Source organism: Mastigoproctus giganteus, chromosome 2 (genome assembly GCF_048544385.1).
Source record: "Mastigoproctus giganteus isolate SK-2022 chromosome 2, ASM4854438v1, whole genome shotgun sequence".
NCBI classification, from domain to species: domain Eukaryota; kingdom Metazoa; phylum Arthropoda; class Arachnida; order Uropygi; family Thelyphonidae; genus Mastigoproctus; species Mastigoproctus giganteus.
In genome coordinates, this window is record NC_143576.1 from 94,938,363 (window position 1) to 94,954,521 (window position 16,159).

At 33.5% G+C, this 16,159-nt stretch overlaps 1 protein-coding gene across 1 annotated transcript in view; it reads right to left on the reverse strand.

Moving 5' to 3' along the window:
• Positions 1–16,159, reverse strand: part of LOC150089433 (spectrin alpha chain-like) — a 579,218-nt gene that overhangs the window by 509,872 nt on the left and 53,187 nt on the right. The window contains 2 exon segments of the mRNA XM_090389473.1: positions 4,154–4,237; positions 12,446–12,586. Coding sequence (XP_090245599.1) covers positions 4,154–4,237; positions 12,446–12,586 — 225 coding nt within the window.

Consider the following 16,159-nt stretch of genomic DNA (forward strand, 5'->3'; position numbering starts at 1 on the left):
ACTAGGCACCTGCAAGGTGATCTGATTGAGGTGTATAAAGCCTTGAATGGTTTGAGAATGCTCAATGCTGATGGGATTGAGCAGGAGGAAGAGGATTCTTCCTCTTGCTCAGAATAATCACCTGAGAGGGCATAAATTCAAATTGAGGAAAGACAGTTGTAGGATAGATGTGTGGAAGTCTGCTTTTAGCCAGCAGGTAGTTGATTGGTGGAACAGACTTCCTTCTTTTGTTGTGGTAGTTGATAGCCTAAATAAATTTAAGACTGAGCTGGACAGGTATTTAGAACAAACGGAGGGGTAAAATCGAAGCATTTTTCTTTGTTTTTTTTTTTTTGGCTGATGCTGCATAAGCTTGCTTTCTTGCATCATATGTCTCTACTAATGCTAACTCATTTAACTTCGAAAAAATTGTCATAAATCGTAGCAAGATAGTTATATTTCAATAATATATAATCAGCATACCTGTAATTGTCCTTAAAAATGTTTGGTACTAAGGGATTTTCTCTTGTATTCTTACTTACTCTCCCTCATAAGGAACCAGCAGTAATCTCTCCATCATTAGAGGATCCCAGCAACCGTTTTACCACTTTTCCATCATGGAAATATCTTGATGAAACTGCACCATGGGGAGCATTTTCAAGGATTTTCAGCGAAAAAATTCGAGATCAGAATGAAGAAAATTAATTTTCAACAACATTTGACAGCCCATGTTTTTGTAGCACTCGATTAAGTTAGACACCAACATTTCATAGTTTTCTTCTTTCCTGTTAACCAAAAAACCATGTACTACCACCTTAAATGATTGCCAAAGATGGTTCTCACCAAACCATAGGGATTGCAAAATGTAACACTTTGAGTTTGCCATGTAACCACTTCCTAAGGTTTGTCATACAGGTAATACAACACTTGTGAGGCGACCAAGGTTTTAGGTGGTAGATGACTTTCATCAACCGGTGAAATACCACCACTTTGCTTATTGGAGGCTTGAAGTGGTGAAACCCATGTTTAGTCTCTAGAGCAAAGTTTCCAGCATCCCCCTCCCCCCCCCATACTTCTCCTTCAACCCATGCACGGTACTAAGTACTATAGGTTTTGATACCTTTCATGTTTGGGGTTTTCATAAAAAAAAAAAAAAAAAAAATACAGGTAATACAACACTTGTGAGGCAACCAAGGTTTGTCATACAACACTTGTGAGGCGACCAAGTTTGTCTTGATCACCAATTTTACATCCAAAATGAAATGAAAAAAAAGGATATGAAAGTTTTGTAATATCACAGATATTTTTACTTTGAGTCTTTGGGGTAAACCTTCCACAAACATAACAAAAGTTGTCTCGATAATTGATACACTTCCTATGTGTCTGCTTATTCAATATAGCATTAAATTAATTTCAAAAAATGCAAATTCAGTTTTAAACATTACAATATAAAAACAACTCAAATTCAATTTTTATCACTATGCAGTACACAGACATGGCAACTTACTAGTTCTACTCATGTGAAAACACTGAAAGGAAAAATATTTGCAAATTGGCAGGTAGAGGCAGAAATTATTTTACTGCTACCGCAAGGGTTGTGGGCCGCCCCTCTCTTGAGGGGGCTATTTATGTTTGGAGGATAGATTTACAACCCTGAGAACATGTCACGATCAGTTAATACTTGGAACACCTTGGCACAGCCTACAAAAATCCTCACCAAAAATGCTAAGTGTGCTCTCTTCAAACTATAAATTGTTGCATTGGAATTTGAACCTAAGAACCATAGGTAGAAGTCTAATTATGTTTATCACAAGAAAACCAAGGCCAGAATCAATTGCTAAAATTAACAGAATTAGCTTGTATCTCTTAAAATAAATCAAGGTTATACATTACTGGCTAGATTATCCGAAATTGGCATATTTTGGTAAAACATAACTCCCTCTATATCTAATAACTATGGCGTGATGTGAAACTATCATGGTGATTTTCAAAATCTATGCATAAAAATTGGTTGAAAACAGCATTTAAGTTCTTGGAGGTAAAAATCATGTTGGCTAGTATTATTGTTTACTTAGAATTAAACATGTAAAAAACCTGTCAGGTGTCTAGTGCGACCATTTTTGTCCCTATTTTTGCCTTCCACTTCAACATGCTACTTTCAGTTTCGGCACAGTGTAAACAGATGTATTTTTCACCCATTGGTTGATATCTCTGCTATAGAAATGAAGAAGTCGGTTAATCTTTGTTTTATGTTTAATTACTGCTTTTTGTAACAAATGAAATTCTTTTTGAAACAATTGCTTTTTGTTTTCATTATTATCATTACTGTTGTAAAGTGGTTTCTTGTTTCAATTATTATTATTTAACTGTTTATTATAATACACATGAATGAGTAAATTTGAATTTTCACACATTTAACAGTTTTCTGAACTGAAAAAAAAAAAGTGACTAATGCTTCATGTTTATATTTTATAACTGTAACTTTTTGTTTTCAGCAGAATTAACAGAAGTTTAGTTTTATTTCACTGAAAATAACATGCAAAAAAAAAAAAAAAAACACGTTTAAAAAATCACAATTAATAAGTCCGCATTCCATTAGTTAAATATCACGCATTGGTGAATTTCAAGGGGGAAAAAACACATTTTCAAGAAATGAAAAACAAAGTTTGGCACCTCACGTGCTACTGTTTTTACTATAATCAGATTATGGCCCACTACTGGATTAAATAAACTGCTAAATTCTTAAACTTTACATGTTATGCTTTTATATTTTCGAGTTATCCATTTCACTAAACACCCCTCAATTTTTTTTTGTAATTAGGTATTCTCTTGATACATGGACAGCTTTACAGATGAACTACTTTCACTAGTTTATTAAGACAAAAGTCATGATCAATAATGACTTCTATAAAGCCAAAGATCCATTGTGCAATGTGTTCATTATTAAATGATGCTAAATTTTAAATTATAATAATAATAAATTATCTGCTGTAAAGTTGTTGGCTAATTGTACATGAAATGCCATTTTTTCAGAAAAGCCCCTAGTAATAAAGTTTTCTTCATGTTTTTGTGATTTTTTTTTAAGAGAAGGTGGGGAAGGGGATGGAAGATGTATACATGTGGAGAGGTGAAAATATTTCCTTGGCAAGCTTAAATTCATTTCCTTGCATTCTAATTTTTTCCACTCATATCAAAATGGAGTATCTCAAATCAATATGGACAGTACTGGTATAGTATATCTGGTACACACCAACAACATAGTGGTGATTCATTCATCAGAAGATGAATCACCATTGTGACTTAGAGCTTATTTCGTAAAAGTCTAATAGTCTGCCTGAAGGTCTGTAAAATCCAGTAATCTAATACTGAATGAGCCAACTCTGTTAGCCATTACTTAACTTCTTTCCCCAAGCTAACCAAATCTGTTTACTTTTAATTTGTAAAAGGACAGTTTCAAGTTCGTTGAATGATTGTGCATTTACAGTGAATTTGTGGAATGATTAAACCATTTATAGAAGGTGCTTCATAAAGACTTTCACTTTTATCAAGACACACTTTTAATGTATAGAGAGTAATATGTTAATATTTAGAGATAATATCTTAATATGATCATATAATTTTCTCTAAGATTAATTTTTCATCTTTTTTCCTTTTTATTCTTGCCACTGATAAAAGTTTCACTTACTTTAAGAGCTTTCCCTCTGCTCATTTTGTCTTTAAAGAAATGTTTTATTAACAGAATTTTCAAATCCACATTCCTATATTAGGATTGTATTTTCTTTATTTATTATTATATTATTTGTTTTTTTATTTCCTCATTCATTTTCTTTGTTCTATCATTCTTTTGTCATGCTAAATTATCTCTTTATCTAGTTAACTACATTAATTACATTCAATAACTCAGCAATAACTTCTATTGACTCTTCGTGTCTACTTCATTGAGGTTATATGATTTCTCTTATCATCAATATGTATCAGTTCTGTGCTTTTCTCTCTTTCTGTGATACACATACACACTTCATAAGAAGAAATACCTAAATCACACTGTAAAAATACTTTATATAGTGTGATAAAGAACAGCTATAAAGTACATAGTCATTAGTTTTTATTTTCTGCAAGTTTAATTTGTTATCCCAACGTAAAGATGAAATCTAATGACAAAATGAAAAACTACCTTCTGAAATTCATCAAATTTGCGCTGAAGAACCTCAACATGTTCCAAATCTTGTCCAAATTCATCAGTGGTAACAAAAGCTTCCTAAAAATTTAAATAAATGAATTATTATAATATATAGAGATAAAAAATATTATGAATACTTTATCTTATACAGGAAAAATTTTAAGGAAAAAAATCCTACAGTAGTTCACAACATTTTAAATTTAAATTAATATACAATGGTGGACAAAAAAACTGCATCACTTGTGAATTTTGCAAATAATGTGTTTTGCGCTGCATTGTGGGTTGCAGAAATGTTCGAAATGCATTTGTTAGATGGGATATATATATCTCTGTGAATGAAATCCAATAAAAAGACTCCACATTATATACCTAATGTCCATAAATATCTTCCCAAAGAGTAACATGTGTAATTAATGGAATTATGAGAAATCATGCAAATGGCAATCATGACAACCAAACATACATTTTATTGCATTTATGTGTACAAACTGAAATGACAAGTTAATGTAATAGTATTATGTACTGTAAATCAGCAAAATAAATCCTCAATATTTTGTTGTTCCTCCTCGAGCTGCAATTACAGCCTTGATCTGGCATAGAGTTAATCAACTTCTGGATATATGATTGCCCAATTTCGTGGTACTACACCCTTACAATGCTCTCCTGCAGCTGAATCTTACTTGTTGGCTTCTTCTGAGCAATTTTAGATGACATTATGTACCAGCAATTTTCAACAGTGTTCAAATCTGGACTGTTGCCAAGCCAGTCCAACACTGTAATGCTAGCATTTCTGAGGTATGACTGCACCTTAAGGGAGAAAAACAAAGGAAAACATTGGTGTATGTTTTAAGCCTTGTGAGACAAGAAGACTAATTCATCATTAAATCTAAATAGCATAAAACTTGCCAATTTTGCTGGGTGGCAAGGTGCTGAGTCCTGTTTAAAAATGCAGTTTTGGATGTCTGTGTGGTGATAACGAGTTTCAGGCACTCCTCCAAGGTAGCAGTGTAGGTTTCTGCATTCACCATTCCGTTAATAAACTTAAATCGCCCCACCCCTTTGCTTGTTATGCATCCCCAGACCATCTGACCAGCAGGGAACTTTACAGTCAGTTTTATACAGTCAGGATGGTATGCTTCCGATTTTCGTCTTCTGACATTTTGCATCCCATCCAAGCCATGCAGGTTAAATTTCGATTTGTCAGAAAAGATGACGGTGTCCCATTGCTCTTTTGTCCACAAGACATGCATTTTAGCCCAAGCAAGTCGCTTCTTCCTCATTTGTTGGGTCAACAAAGGCTTCTTCTTTGGCCAATGGGCATGCAGACCACATTCCGAAAGCCATCTTTGGATAGTTCATGCACGTGTTTCAACAACAGAGGTGATCTCAAAGTCCGGTTTTAGATCAGGAGCACTAGCATGGTGATTACGACGGCATAGCCATTTCAAATATCGATCTTGGGAAGGCATAGTCACTATCTTATGGCCTGATCCAGGTCTTCTCTTCACATCACCGGTTTCACGCTTTAATTTCGCACCCAGGATACTGTTGACTGGTGGCAGCTTATTTCATCAGTGATAGCATGCATAGAAAGCCCTTCTTGGGACAGAGCAACAGCTACACTTTTTTTTCTTGGTGTCCATTGAACATATGGAGCCATGCTTACACTTCCACAAAACAGGATACCAATGAGCGTGTATACCCTTCCAACGCCGTATTTATAGAAACGACTGATGCAGTAGAAGCATTATCTGATGCAATACCTTTGCTTTGTGACAAACAAAATGGCTATAATCAAACAATATCTTATACGTTTCACTATAAATGTTACTTTCTTTAAGGTGATGCAGGTTTTGTCCACCACTGTATATGTCAAAATAATAATTTTCAGTGACATGTCCAGTTTATCTACAAATTTAGGATTTCATTCAATCTGGAAAATCTGTTATTGCAGATTATGTAGGTATAAGCAATAAAACAAAGAATAAAAATCAAATGGGCATTCACTAAAAGAAAGAAATATTAGTAACATCCCTCTGATTTTTTCATTCTATCTTTTCCTGCCCATGAACCCTTACAATAACAAACATCATTAAGAATAAAATTATGAATTACAGAATATACTGACCTTAATATTTCATTTATTTTAGAGTTTAAAGTTTACATTTTACCAATGACCAAGTAAGGCTGCCAATGACAACTAAAACACCCACACACACTTTTACCAAATGCTTTCAATGATTGCTTCTTTCAACTACAGCTCAATTTTGCAGAAGTGAAGCTGAATACAAATTACAGTGGTCTGTATATTACAAAGGATCAGCAACACTTAAAAAATTAAAATTAGTAAAAAAAAAAAACGTAAAATTTAGTAATTATGTGCATATTTTAATGGTTACTCATTAGATAGACATTTGATTTGCCAGATTTTTTTTAACTACACTGTTATTAGTTTCACTGCTGTGTATGTACTGTTTTAAATTAAAACACTCACATTCGGTATGATTCCATCTTTTTTTTTTTTTTTTCAGAATGAAATTTGTTAAATTTAAATATGATCTTTATCTAATGAATATGTGCATATAATGATCAGCAATACAAAATCTGAAATCTAATTTGATAAAATATTAACTGAAAAAAAAAAAAAAAAAGTATCACAGATCTCATTAAATGTAATTCATTAATGAGATTGGTCATACAATTTTTATGTATTCTTATTATACATTTAAGTTGTATTTTCTTCCTTACTGTATTCATATATTTATTATAATTTTTGTTAACTTATTTGTCATTACCTATTTTTACTTTTAGTTGAATTTCATCAGAGGAGAAATCTGAATATTTTTGTACTTTATAAAATAAATTCTTCTCCAGCTGTGTTTAGTTTCAATTCATATTTGGTGCATGTGTATGCTTACACCCAACATTTCAAAACACATTCCAAAAAAAATCATTCATTTATCCAATTCACTATACTACACTGCTCAACAAAATTAACAGAACATGTAAAAAATGTGTTGCAACTTGTACAGCTTGTGATGAAGCAGGATAAAATTTGGTATGGTGGTGTACCATAGAATAACGATGAAATGAGGAGACAGTGAGAAACTTCAGACAGCTTTTTACAAAAGGTATATTACAAGGGACATTTATAGGGGTGGTATAAGAATTACCAACAAGGTCACATTACAGAAGTCAATACAAGATACTCAAATATATGGTCACATGACATCACTATGGCATATGATCTCCTCCAACAGCTAAACAGGCCTGACAGCAGTGAACCATGCTCAATATAAGAGTATCTATAAGATCCTGTGGCAACAAATCTCAATCTTCCACCAGTGCAAACCTTAGCTCACCAAGTGAATGAGTAGTTGGCTATATCATTACTAACATGCAATGCAATGCCGAAGGGCATCCCACATGTGTTCAATTGAATTTAATTTGGCGATTGTGCTGGCCACAATCGTTGGATATCTTCAGTTTCAAGATATTCCTCCACCACTTGAAATTGTAGTGCATGAGCTCTATATGCAGTTGTTATTTATTTGTTGTTGTTATTTGGTTTTTAGGAGCATTAGCAACTAAGGCCATATTGCTCCGGGAATATGTGGTAGTCATTCCCTGACCTTTCTGCATTCTCCGTATTTGGTAGTGACGGGCTCGAACCCCAGTCTAATCAAGAAGCTGTTGTTGTTATTTGGTTTTTAGGAGCATTAGCAACTAAGGCCATATTGCTCCGGGATATGCGGTGGTCATTCCCTGACCTTTCCACATCCTCCGTATTTGGTGGTGACGGGTTCGAACCCCGGTCTAATCAAGAAGCGTGTGCTACGCACTGCTGCTCCTTCCCACCTGGCTACGGAGACGCCCCTCTATATTCAGTGACATTGTAGTGCATGAAAAGAAAATCTGGGCCAAATGCACCCCTAAAAAGTCACACATAGGGTTAAAGGGTCTGTTCTTGGTACCTCTGCACAGTTACAGTACTCTTACCAAAAACACAGAGAGGGGCAGCCATTGATCGTTATTCGAGAACACCTACTCTACTCTACCATAAGTATCCCTTACTCTGATGTCGGAGTGATTGAACCACATTCCTCATTGTCTCCAGATGAAATAACGCCTAGAATCTGTCTGTAGGCTAAAATGGGACTCCTCAGAGAACACAACTACACCACATTTTCTGTGTGTTCTGCTAATTTTGTCAAGCAATGTACTTTTTAATATGAAAATCACCTACATTTGTAAAAAAAAAAATGTGCCTGCAAGCAAATCATTTACTGATTAATGGCTCAATTGTAAAAAATTATGGGGTTCCCATAATTTTTTACAAATAATTAGTAAATTACATTTTAGTAAATAATTATAGATACTACTAACCATAACATACTTTCAAAACTATAGCTCAAGATATCAAGCAAAATGGATGATGACAGAATTGATGAAATACAAATCAGAAAAGAAAGGAAGTTGCTTGAGCCAACAATAAATTATCACGAGACTGTGCTTAATATGGAATTTATAAATTGGTCTTGGTTTTTTTGGTTTTTTGCATATATGAATACTAAAAGAATGAACCATTTTGGCTCACTACAAGAGAGCAGAACCAATAAAAGTCACAATCTATTAAAAAAATATATATATATATATACAGGAATACCTTGCATAGCGCGGTTTACAAATTTAAAAAAAAAATTAACTGCATTATGCACCAATACATTTGATATATATGTATGTATTATAAAACCAACACGTATGCCAATGCGTTATGGATTCAAGGCCACACTGACTGTTGTCGCAACTCCCATTATATATGGACTCTGCTAGCATTCATACATTAGTAAACACTCTAGATTCCAAGCGGTTGACTGTGCGTAAGCTGTACAAATATTTTTCGTTGTGTATTTTTTATTAAAGATTATTTTTTAAAAACGTTACACCTTTATACGCAAATATGAGTGGAAAGAAGAAATGTAATGGCGGCAAGTGTTCGTCTAGATCCAAACATCGAACGAGGTAGTAGTAGTAGTAGTGGCACATGATGCAAGAAAGCAAGTGTAGGAGCTTATGCAGCATCAGCCAAAAAAAAAAAAAAAAAATATCACACCATTCCCTCCAAATGCCTGTCCAGTTCCTCCTTAAATTTATTTAACCTATCAATTTCCACAACGACAGATGGAAGTTTGTTCCAGCAATTAACCACCCGCTGGCTAAAGGCAAATTTCCGCACATCTATTCTACATCTGTCTTTTCTTAATTTGAACTTATGTCCCCGTAGGTTGGTAATCTGAACAAGTGGAAGGATCCCATCAGAATTCAGCGTGTTCAACCCATTCAAGGCCTTATAGACCTCAATCAGATCACCGCGCAGGTGCCTAGTCTCCAGCCACTGCAATTTGCAGAACTTAAGCCTCTCTTGGTAAGAGAATCCCTTCATTCCCCTTACCAATCGTGTTGCTCTTCTCTGTACACACTCAAGCAAATCTACATCCTTCCTAAAATGAGGCCTCCAGACCTGTACGCAGTACTCAAGGCGTGGCCTGACCATTGCCTTATACAGAGGGACAATCACCTCCTTTTCCCTGCTAGCAAAATTCCTATATATCATTGACAAAACCCCATGACCCACCCTAGCAGCCTGTCTGCACTGCTCAGAAAACTTCATATCTGACTGCACAATTACTCCCAGGTCTTTTTCATTTTCTACCACCTTAAGTGTAGTACCACACAGTTGGTACGTTTCTCTGGGGTTACTTCTACCCATATGCAGTACTTTGCATTTGTCAAGGTTGAACTTCAATTGCCACTTCTTAGCCCATCTGCCCAAATTATCTAGATCCTGTTGCAGTAGCACACTGCCATTACTGTCATTAACAACCCTGCCAACCTTTGTGTCATCTGCAAACTTCGACATTAAGCCTGATATACCTTCATCAATATCATTGATAAATACACAAAACAACAGTGGACCCAACACCGAACCCTGTGGGACTCCACTAATAACATTAGTCCACGAAGAGCAGCACCCATTGATTACCACCCTCTGTCTTCTCCCAATTAACCATCCTTTTATCCATTGTAGCAACTTACCCTTAATACCATTCTGCTCCAATTTGTACAGTAGTCTTCCATGCGCAACAGTGTCAAAAGCTTTCCTGAAATCCAAGTATATGATATCAAAATTATTTTTTGCATCCAATTCCTTTGTGACCACATCATAATAACCAATCAAATTTGTCAGACAAGACTTTCCCTTAACAAACCCATGCTGTGTTTGAATTATTGCTGCAGTCTTGTCTAGATGATCCTGCAATGCATCTTTAACCAGCAACTCCATTATTTTACCCGGAACAGAAGTTAAACTAACTGGTCTGTAATTACTCGTGTCACCCTTCGATCCACCTTTGTGAATTGGGGACACATTTGCACATCTCCAGTCCGTGGGAACCTCCCCTGAGTCCAAGGATGCTCTCATAATTATGGCTAAGGGTTTGCTTAGTTGCTTTGCCGCCTCCTTTAAAATAACTGGATAGATCCCATCCACCCCAGGTGCCTTTCTTATGTTTAACTTCAACAATTTCTCCTCCACTTTGCTCTCAGTTATGAAAGTAAGGCAGGCGTTGCAAAATGACATTCGATGTTATAAAGAGATGTATGCAGATAAAAAGAAGAAAAAACTGTGCAAACTAAGCTGATCAGTTATTTTTCAAAATAAAAATACAGTACATACTTTACTTATATTCTTTTGGTATATACATACTGCAATAAAAATCATTTGTACCTTACTAGTATTTTTTTATCATTTTAGTTTCTTTTTTTGCAAGAACTTTGTGGGCATCAATTTATAGTAAACAAACACCTATACATTTTTGCAACTCGACCCATATCATCAAATTGTCGGAACGCATTACATTAAAATACATACTAATAATACCTCGATCAGCGTGGTTTCGCACAGCGCGGTATATTTTTGGCACGAATTAATAGCGCTATGTGAGGTATTCCTGTATATATATATATATAATGTTGAAGTAATACAGAACATAAGAGACTTAATCAAGCATGTTTGTTAGAATTTTATAATATTTACTTTACAGATTCAAATGTCAACAGAGGCACCAGTGCTATCAATAATCTTTCTTTATTTGACTCACATTTTCCATTAAACATGAAAGGACAGCCCATGGACTTCTATGAATGATATATAGTAATTCTGTCAGTGATGATAAAGAGGTAATTATTGCACTAAACAAAGCAGACCATCTTGAATACTGTATATAGGTCTGGCAACCTAATATCAAAGAATACAGGCATCTGCATGGGGGATCAGACTACTATCTCTTAAGGCTTCAAAAGGAGTAAGCAAATTTAACGTTGGTGTGCATTTTTTTTTCCCAGGATCATGCAAAATGCTAATTTTAGACTGGACATAAGAAAATTTGCCTTTACGTAACAGTTATTAGCTAATGAAATGAGATCCCATCTAGCCTCGAACCAAAAACACAGAGAGGGTCAGCCATTGATCGTTATTTGAGAACACTGACTCTACCATAAGTATCCCTTACTCTGATGTCGGAGCAATTGAACCACATTCCTCATTAAGTCAAAGTTTACATCAAAGAGTTAGAAAGTTTACATAATTATAAATAGATAAAAACAAGAAACCAAGGAGTTTTTACTATTTTTTTTTAATGAGAGATTCTATATAAAATTTGCTTCCTTTCATCTTCTATCATGTTTAACCCTAATATTATTAATTAACAAGATAATTCAAGTATGCATCATAATTCAAAATGTATGTAGTTTTACTTACCTGTGCATTTTTGCTGTTTCTTTTTACATTACTCTGTTGATTTTTTTTTTTTTGTTTTATCACTTTTCTCCCTTTCTACTGTACAATAAAATATATCAGAAGGCATGCAAGTCAATCAAATGAAAGAAAACTTACTCATTCTAGAATGTTTTGCAGTGAGTCTAAATATATTTCATTAAGTTGCCTTCAATTCCAAGAAGCTTATTTATTAAGTACTAATTCATTTAATTAGTAAGACCAAATGCTGAATATGAACCCATGCAATTTAAAAAAATTGCTTGGGTTCATTAAATTTAAAAAATTTTATAACAATTAATTTTAAGCTGGTAACAAATTTTAAAAATTATTTCTGCATCTTTAGCGACAAATAGCTTAATTAAAAATTGCATGCACTTCTAAGCTTTTTAAATTATTTGCTGGAAAGGAGAACAAAATTCACTTTCTCTCTGCGAAAAAAAAAAACTTACCTTATCATTAATCCAGAACATAACTTCATCACACTGTCTTAAGAACTGCACTAGAACCAATGCCTGCTGAAGTTTCAATCCTTTATCAGCTAGACGAGACAGAAGCAGCTCCCAAAGTCTATGCAATTCATCCAACCGTTGCTAAACAAAAATCAAAAACAATAACATATATTCCCAAAAAATTAAAAATAATATCATTACTAACAAAAGCAGTGGCACATATACAAGAAATGTGAAAGATCCTACATAGGAATACAAACTAATATTTTTATTTTAAAATTAGAAAACAAAGAAATAATAATGAACACACTGAGGCAGATTATATAACTGGACATGATATGGCACAATTTTAGCCAATTAGCAGCCTTGCAAAATCGTTTACAACATATCACCAAATCTGTAGTTCACTTTCACTTCAATTAATAGATCTTGAATTTTTAATAGGGGTGGATCATCCTGTGACAAAAAAATTAACTTAGAAGAACTGTAACAAACTCAGGTGTGGTATAGTTAAGATACCACACCAAAAGTTGTGACTAGTGTATAGTGGAAGAGTAATATGACAAATGATGTGAATATACAGACAAGATGTAGAGCATATAAAATGGATCCACAGTATTTTCTGCCCTTCACGCAAGTTTGTGAACAATGTTTTTATAGCACTGTATTAGTCATTTCGTATCCTTCAATCTTTGCCAACTACAGGGTATGTCTAGGTACTGTTGCAGATAACGTTTTCCTGTAATTTTACTATAACAGTAAAAGTAGTTCCCAAAGTGCCTGCAACTTCCCGGTAGAGGATTGCAGTCTCTTGTCTCGATGATGAAGACACCCTTCCCCCCACTTTTGCACAGCAGTGCAAAACACCTGTGTGGTAGTTGCTATGTGAGGGAAACTGCCAGAAGGCTCCAGGACTGCCTCTCAGAAGATGAAAGGGCCATTCAATTGGCTGACTCTGCGCACTCTGCAGTTGCGGAGCACTACTGGTCAGTGCAACATGACCTCAATCCCAAACATGAAATGATACTGAGGTTGCTGACTAATCACGCCACTACCATCAACGACTATGGCTTGAGTCACTGCACATATTTGGTTGCCACAGCATTTTCAATCACAATAGAAGCATGCAGCTACACCCAATCATGGAGGCTGTAGTGTTGCAATATGACAAATGCTGGTACTCAGCTCATGTGTGCACCCTGCATTCACAACAACAATCAACCTAGTCCTGTCCAGTAAATGTTTTAGCATTACGTACATATCCTTATGCACGCTCTCTGTTTGCCTAACATGACCACACTTGGCACAATCTATTTTTAACATTTTTATATTTTATGTATGTATTTTCATAGCTGATGAAGAGATACTTAATCTCAAAGGCTTCTATTTAATTACTTATCTCATTTATTATTTTTAGCCCTATTAAACTTAGTTACCATTTTTCTGGTTGAACTGTATTCTTTATTGTTTATAACAGTAATGGAATGTTCTTGGATGACACAGCTACTGCAAAGAGAGGCAAGTATTTTACAAGGATCTTTTGAAGAACACTCCCAAAATATATGGCATTACTCTGGGCTTCCACATATTCCAGATCTGAATCCAATCAAGGAGCTGTGGGATCATTTGGAAAGAAACTTCAAAGAGTATCAACAGATACCAAAGGAAACCTAAAGAATATATTCCAGTAGGAATGGACTAACCTGGGGGTGGGCAACCTCCACCCCACGGGCCAACTCTGGCCTGCATAAATGCATAATCCGGCCAGCGTTTATTTTCAAAAAATATATATATATATATATTTTTTTATTTTTATTATTTTTTTTTTGAATTAATGGAATTTCTGACATAAACTTAGAAAATACTCTGCACATTGCTAGGACAAATATCAATCCAGATATTGATTCACTGATAAATATAAACGGTATCAAATCTCTCATTAAATATTATAAAAATAAAATATTGCAATTTTTTGTTAATGGAATTGTATTTTGTTACTATAATTGTATTTTTGTAATTTTATTTTAATTTGTATTTTGTTTTTCTTATTAATAAAATTAATTATATGTACATGTATGTATAAATATTATAATAAATAACATAAAAATGTTTATGACAATTTTTTCATTAAACACCATTTCAATAATCCTAAAAATCGTGGAAAGTTAAAAAAAAATTTGGTCCGCATGTACCTCACATTTTATTTGGCCTGCCATTTATAAAGGTTGCCAAACTTTGGACTAACCCAAGAATACTTTTGCATACCCTTTTAGAATCAATGCTGAAAACTGCTGCCACCATCAACTAATGATGGATAATGCTCTATCTTTTGGAGAAATATCTTTTGGGAATTATCTTTTGGAGAAATATCTTTTGGATATTATCTTTTGGAGAACATTCATTACTCACAAAACCAGTTATCAGCACTAAAGGAAAACCAACTTCTATTAACTGAATGCTCTAATATTATGGTAGGATAGTATACAATTTAAGAAACTGTATTAATTGTACAATTAGCTTTATAGTTAACATTTCTCAGAGCATATTGGAGAATTATATAACAGAGAAAACAGTTTTATAATGGTTTTCCTTTTTATATATCACAAAAAAGGAATACACAAATTCTATTACACAAGGATCACATGGAGAAAATATACATTAGTCATTTATTTACAAATAAATAAAAACCAAAGTTGAAATATTACTATTATATATATATGTATATATATATATATATATATAGTGAGCAAATAGAATACGTGAACAGAATTTATAAATAACTAAACAATAGAATCTAGGAGCGAGAGAAATACTAAAAATACTAAAAGGAGAAGAGCTGATTAATGCCATCAAAAATAACATGATAAAACATTACATCAGTCTTAATATGTTAAAAGCAAGTAATAGATAAGTTAGTGGCAACAGAACGCTATACTAGCCATTACTGGTCCTTAGTTCAAACCTGGAAAGGATACATATAAATAGAATAAAGTAGAGAAAATAATATAATATAATAGATAAATCATAAAGGTAGAAGATAACATAGATAAGTATGGTATGTTAATTATAGGAGATAGTAAGACACATTGAAAGGGTTAGCCCTTGAAAAAGTCCCTTTCATTGTGTTACTATCTCCTATAATTAACATACCATACTTATCTATGTTATCTTCTACCTTTATGATTTATCTATTATATTATATTATTTTCTCTACTTTATTCTATTTATATGTATCCTTTCCAGGTTTGAACTAAGGACCAGTAATGGCTAGTATAGCGTTCTGTTGCCACTAACTTATCTATTACTTTAATATATATATATATATATATATATATATATATATATATATATATATATATTTTAATGTGCATAAAATAAATTATATGCACATTGAAAATTAAAATCCACATAAAATAATATACCAAAGATGCCTCTACCAATCATTCAATAATATAACTTTGATTGCCAACAGCTACTAGTTATTTCATTTCATGTGGATTTTGGCTGCATTTGGTTCTTAATGCAAATTTTTTATTTTATATTTATGTTTTAATTATTTATTTATATTATTTATTTATATGTAAATTACTAATTGATATTTGATCTTTGCAATCAGTGTTCAACAAAATTCATATTCAGAATCTTTCAAACCTAATCTTTCAAAGACTTCTTTTACAAAAAGGAAAGGAAAATTGAAATCAACTTAAAAAACAA